This window comes from Chanos chanos, chromosome 15, assembly GCF_902362185.1.
Source record: "Chanos chanos chromosome 15, fChaCha1.1, whole genome shotgun sequence".
NCBI lineage: Eukaryota > Metazoa > Chordata > Actinopteri > Gonorynchiformes > Chanidae > Chanos > Chanos chanos.
Genome location: NC_044509.1, coordinates 6,903,804 through 6,910,710, shown reverse-complemented (window position 1 = coordinate 6,910,710; position 6,907 = coordinate 6,903,804). Strand labels below are relative to the sequence as shown.

The 6,907-nt window shown below is 38.1% G+C and overlaps 1 protein-coding gene across 1 annotated transcript; it reads left to right on the top strand.

Annotated features, from left to right (window-relative positions):
• The first annotated feature begins 1,072 nt into the window (after positions 1–1,072).
• On the top strand, positions 1,073–5,665 carry nrgna (neurogranin (protein kinase C substrate, RC3) a). The gene is made up of 3 exons (XM_030793134.1): positions 1,073–1,087; positions 3,807–3,953; positions 5,645–5,665. The coding sequence occupies exons 1-3, from the start codon at positions 1,073–1,075 to the stop codon at positions 5,663–5,665; spliced, it is 183 nt and encodes a 60-aa protein (XP_030648994.1).
• Positions 5,666–6,907: the final 1,242 nt, after the last annotated feature.

The following is a 6,907-nucleotide window of genomic DNA, read 5'->3' as shown; positions in this document are numbered from 1 at the left end:
AGCCCATACTGTTTGAAAGTGATCATGGCTATAGTGCATGTTATCTCTGTTGATGAATACACTGGTTAATAAAATGTTTTAATAAATATGGAAATAAATAAAGATAATTCATCAAGAGCAGACAAACTAAGTGGCATCTTTGTCAGTTCTTCCATTAACTATTCAGGACTGTACTGGGACAAAGCTACATTATCAAACACATTTTGTAAATTCAGAATCGATAATATGGCTTTTGGTCACTTGGTACATTTGTGTCACTACATATCTATCTTCACAAGCCATTCATTTTGCAATAGAGACTTAAAGGTTTAAATAAATCTATCCCTTAGTTTGCTACTTATAATTAATATCAAGATAGTACCTGCCAGGAATTACAACGTTACACTGTTAGTTCAGATGTACCTCAGTTCAAAACATTCTGTATGCTAGGAAAACCTGTTTTCATGTACATGAGAGAAAAAGAAAGAAAGACAAAAAAAGAAAAAAGAGAAAGAATTTTATTTTAATTGTCAGTCAGTCGTTTGTGCCCACTAATGAAATAAATCACTTGTACTATAAGTATAACTGATTTGAATATCGAGAGCAATTTTATGTACGCCACACCCAGTTTTAAAACTAGTAATAATGATTTTGGGGACTACACATGAAATTTGAAGGGAAAAAAAAAAATATGTATAGCATTGTCTTTTGGCGTAACACTGTACCAACCAAAACATGTTTGTGTTTCACTTTCGTGAGTGATTTTTGTGACTTCATAAATCACATCTCTTTGTTCATAGAGGAATAATTGTATGAGCCGAAATGTCGTACAGTGTCATGCGACTGTATGCGTGATGTTTGGGTCCTCTCAGTGATGTTAAGAGCTACCTGAGTTGCTATGGTTGCTGATTGGTGAATAAGATTACCCGCTGTAACACGCTATCATATTGAGAAGGAGAGAGGGAGCTATACAGAGAGCGCTAGAGAACATCGCTCGAAGATAGGAATCTTGAATCTGTGATATTTCCCAACCGCATTTTAGGCGACTGCTGAGTTGAGTTTTTTACTAACGTTTTACTTTCATCACATCGCCATGGACTGTCGAAAGGTATGTAAAATTTTTACGGTGGCAGTTTCCCTAGTTACATGTATGTACAGCTTCCAAAAACTTGAGTTCACTTTCACTGCTGATTCAGTAAGGCGAGTCATTTCTTGTCCGAAAAGATTTCTGTACTTGTGAACCAGAGTGTACTTGGTAGTTTTTAATATATTAGTTGCTACACAGACATGAACAGAATTTTGCTGCTTCAAAATATGGTCTTTATTCGCTTTGTCTTAGAAATAAGTGTCCTAACTGTTACATAACGCCCAATCAAAAGTTGAGCGAATTTCAGCAATTGGACGAGAGTGCATAATATAATGTATACGGTAGTAATATCTGAATTCGGATGACCAAACTTTTGCATTGTGTTGTTTTTAAAATATTAGTCGTTTACAATGATCGGGCAAAGGGAAATGTCAGAATCTTAAGTGCGGAGAATGTAAGTCTAGGCTGGTACGTATCAACGTAATAATTATAGCAGTTTGATGATGTTTGAAGAAAAGCCCTGCAGTGAAAATGCATGTTGTTTTACACGAACTCTGTCACATGTTATCACCGTTCCACTTCTTTCTTGTGCTATTTCTCACTGACTCAGTGAAATTCATTAGTTGATAAGATGAGTGAAGTACTGTATTATGATACACTAATGAACAGACACACAGCTGCTCGAGACAGGTATACATATAGGACAGGTACACAGCACTTAGAGCATTTGAGAATCTTTATCAAACCTGCTGACTGGATGTACTCTTATTACTGTCTATTTTTGGATAACGAGTTTTGACATACAAGCATGTTCACCTTTGTTCACAGTACAATCATTGTGTGACTTTGCATCAGGACAGGGAAATCCATTTAATTTGCATATTACAGGGAAAGTTAATGGAACAAACAGTCAGCCAAAGCGTGCAACAGCATATGAATTTGAATAATGGGCATAAGTCAAATAGGGTGGACTAAATGGACCTATATGTGATATACTATATCTAATATATTATGGGCAGATTTCAGTGTGTGGTTGGTCGGGGGAAGGGGCAGAGTTAAGGGATGGTACTGGGTTTAATTGTGAGTCATAAAGTACAGTTTGAAATTATGATTGATCCAAAGATTTCTATTAAATGGTTCTTGACAAGTCAACAAATCATGAATATGGTGTAGTTACTTGGATGATATCCTTTGCCAAAAGGAGACGCAAAAGCATTTTATGAAATGTAAGATTTCCTTCCAGAAATTTCTATTGGAACTGCCCGGTTTAAGAAAGGAGGTTCCTATGCACGTTAGCAACTATACTATAACACCCTCTCCTCCATTTTACCCACAAAGTTGGAAATTGTGACAATATCTTTTCTTAAAGTGAGCTTTACTTTCATGTGCATTCTGATTTTGTGTCTCTCGACAAATGTCTTAAGATTTCATTGCAGCTGAAATAAATTCAGTCGCTAACTAAGCTAGGACTGCTTTTGACTGATCATGTCTGCTTTTGACATATCTGTTGCAGTGTTTTGTTGCATCTGTTGTGCTACACAGATCACCCAAATCCTAGACTGTGTAAGCCAGACCAACAAAAGACAAAACAGTCTTTTGATTCCTGACAATTGTAAGCTGTTTGTTCTCTGCGTTTTAAGCTTCCCGACAGGAGAAATTCAAGCATTTGGGGGGGGATGTTACACAAGTCGTCCGTGCCACTCTGCGTGGGCTTTGAGCTGTGTGTTTGTGGGAGGGTAGTGAACTTTCTAGAAACAGCAATTAACTGTGTATAATTTGAAGACATGACTTGTTACCAGTGACACAGATGGTCATTTGCATGTCTGAAACCGATGGCAATCTTTCTGATCACACACCGTCGTGTGCCTAGTTTTCAGACGACCTTCTTCACAATAACGTCCAAATATCAGTGCTTGTCAAGAACCTGTGACTGGTTGTGCAGAATTTTTTTTTTCCCTTTCCAATAAGAACTAAGGTTAGGGATCCATAGTACCAGGCAAGCGGTAATCTACCACCCCCATAGAAATCAGTAGCTTGACATGTTCCAGTTAATATATATGCATAAGTCTGTCTGCAGCAGATCATGAATACGGAATACAGTATGCCCAAAAGGATCTGTTTGTTGTGTAATAGGTCTTTGTTTATCTCTGCACAACAGTGTTGGAACCTCTCAGGAGCATCACGCTTCCTTTTTGCCAGGTTCATGCCTCATACTTACTGACTCTGACGCTCGTCTTGGTTACAACTTTCCGTCCCCTGACGGAGACTCAACCCTCAATGGGCTCAGCAAATTAGATGAGCTTTTGGAAACTGAACCCTCACATGGGACGGATATGGTCCTTTAAATCAGCTGATAGGCATGATGCATGGAACCAAATCGGAAAAATGTTGTCATCGCTTTTGTTGATTCGCTTGTTAAAAGTACAACCTTTTTTTTTTTTCTTTCTTTCTTTTTTTTCATTTCTTGACTAACAGTGCTGGTGGTTTGCCAGAATTTCCTGGCAAGTTTTAAATCATTCTTGTTCAATGAAATGTCCTGGGCTTTTTACCACACATATATTTTTTGTATCACCAATAGTTACTGCTACACCGCTTTCATTTCAGTCAGTTTCATTCCTTGGGTACTCTGGTTGAAAATAGGCACACTTGAGTGAAAATGTTAGCGTGTTTCCCTTTGCTCTTTGCGCGTCGTCCTTTCACGGTTGACGTACGTGACCCTCTGTTGCGTTCTAACATTTAGGAGGGGTGCGCTCAACCTCAGGACGAGGACATTATGGACATTCCTCTAGATGACCCCGCCGCGAACAAGGCGGCTACAAAGATTCAGGCCGGCTTTCGGGGTCACATGACCAGAAAGAAGATGAAAGACGACAAGCCAAGAGAAGAGGTGAGCAGGCGACGGGCCTTCGTCTCGTAATGGATTGGTCAGGTTAAACACATTTCATGCTTCACATTTCAATGACTGGCCACACTGAGTTCCTAACAAAATCTGGCTCTCCTGTGAAGGTCTCGTGTTTTTATGTACTTTGAGAGTGTGTCTGAGGATTCTTGACTCGGCTGAGTATAAATTATTAATTTCAGCGTCAGATAGAGACGGTGCCATAATGTCAGTTTGCCAAGAGGTTGGTGTCATGCGATTCTGGTTGTTAATCACGCTTGGCATCTTCTTCTGCATGAGATTTTCCATGACTAACTGACAGAATCTGCAGACAGTGCAAGTTGTTAACTTGCTTGAAGGGACGTTTCACACATGACAACCTGCTGTTTTTTCAATGTATTCCTCTTTTATTTTTGTTGGAGATCTCTAAAACTTTAACTTTCAGAGGGCACTTGAAGGTCAGTTCTTGCATTTGTTAACTTTGGTTGGAGTGCACATTTGTGCAGTCAGATTGCTTGAATTATTTGTGGTTAAATCAAGTCATTAGAACATCATAGTCAAGAGACTGTGCTTGAGAACCAAATCTGTACAAAAATACTTTAAAAAGAGCCCTGAGGCTCCAGAAAACTATACCACCGTGTTAACACAAATTCCAAGCAGTTGTCTCCTCCTGGAATCAATATCTCCTCTACGGTACCCAGTATGGCTAAAATGGTATCCTAGCAATGCAGCCTTAATTACTTGTTGCTAGGCAATACTACAGATGGTTCCCAGTGAATGTCAGGGGAGCATCCTCTCACTTGTATTATTTATGCATGGTAAATGCTTATAATGGGCCACCATATATTTATATATAAAAGAAAGGGGGGGGGTTATACAATTTTAATGCACTCTTAGTTATGGTGCATTTTGATAGGCTCCAGTCCGAGCCAAGCTCTGTATGATCACTGAAAAAAAAAGGCTGATCCTTTTAATAGTGAGATTACTCCACTGTTTTAAGACATCAACGTGATTTACTGTGAGGAAAATGTTTGTAATAAGATGGATTCTTTTTCTTCTGCTTTTTTAGAGAGTGTTTTCTGCAGAAAACACTCTCTAAAAAATAAATGTGTTAAATCGGTTATTGGGAAAACTCTGTACTCAGGAGAAATACAAATTTATCACATATAAGTCTATCCAATGTCTTTGCACCATACTGCTCTGATGGCAAGCAGTCTTTAGTGATGATTTCATTAAGTTGCTTGCCAGAAAGATTTTGTAAATTGCTCCTTCCATAAGGTGATTTATTGCTTTCTGATAACTGGGATAATTACCCTGTGTATTTTTGGATTACTGTTGTTCTGTTTCATTGGACTTGTACAAAGTTGTCAGTTGCACTTTAATTGTGTTTTAATAAAAATTCTAACAGCTCTTATGTACATAATGTTTGAAAGCTCAAAATTTATTGAGCAGCCAGTTCATTACTGGGTATATTTTCTGTATCTCTAATGCAAGGAGGCTTCTTTTTAAGAAGAAGGGGTAACATTTTAAGAACAATTTGATAAGAAGAAATGCAATGCAACACCGTATAACAAACACTATTATTGGGAGCAATGCTAAATAACTCCACACATTTGCAAAGGTTTTCAATTCATGAAAAGTTCCCAAAACTGGATGAAATGTTTGTTTACCATTCGCTGACATTGTTGCTTCTGTTTCAGAAACAACGGGAAAAGAAGTAGACGGGGATCCTGAGACGTCATAACTCCACGGGGGTTTTTTTTTTGTTTGTTTGTTTGTTTGTTTGTTTTGGGGGAGAGGAGGGTGTTGTTGTTGTTTTTTGCGAGCACATCTGAGCACGCACGTCTCTGCAATAACCGGAGCTCTTTTGTCAAAGAGAAAACTTCAATGTATGATATTTAAAAAGAAACATAGAAACTTAGGTTTGAAACTTTTTTTTTTTCCATCTTCAAAATCCATGAACTCTCTCACCCTTTTTCTGCTTCCCTTAGCAACAGGACAACTGTCTGTGATGCAAAATAGTCTCTCACAGCATGAATTTATATCACTTGTGAGGATTTTAAGTTCAAAGTTGATATATGTATGGTTTGTTGAATGGCTCATTTATTTAAAGCTCTTGTAGGGGATTTTTGCCTGTAGGCTATTTGTTGGTGTTCTAACCCAAACATTCTAGAACTTCCTGCTTTTAAGGGCATGCAAGGACCTCACAACCAATAGCGCTGCAGGGTAGATTTTTGTGAGTTTGTGATGCACAAAAAAGGACATCCAGGTGAGTCCTCTGTGTAGACAGATCTTACACCTACAGGCAGAATATCCAATGATAGCTTTAAAATATTTCTTTTGTTGCTTAATACAGGGCAAGATAAGCCAAGTATGTTGTAGGAATTTTGTCAATTTGTTTGAAATTCTGTTTTGCAGTGTCAAACCTCTGGCTATATTATGTCTTACAATATAAAAGTATGCAGTTAATACATGATGGATCCAATGCCTTTTCTAGTGTGGTTTTGTTTTGCCTGTTAAATAAAGAGAAGGTAATTGCAAAAATGTCTCTCAGTGTTTGTCTCTCTGAGACTGGAAAGGACTAAGTGAAAAAGCTAGATTTGTGTTGGCTGTTTTATGCCACCGCAGATCCTTGACTGGTAAATCTTAACAACCATTTTGGTACATTTCCAAAGTCTGATTAGAAAGTGTAAAGAGGTAAAAAAGCAAGCTGATCTGATATTAACAAATTCCGCTGTGCAAAACAAAAAGCCAACAGTTATTTACTTCATGTGTTTCATATCACAATAATTACCGCAATTCAAGCGCAGAATGTAGAAGCACTGAGTGGATTTCCGTGCTGTGTGTGTGGTATCTCCTTGAAAGGGGATGATGTATTCCCTGTGATGTGTCTAATCAATCTTTCAGGCCCTGTGAGTCCCAAACAGCAGAGATTCTCATTAAAAATGGATTTGGTAAAATGC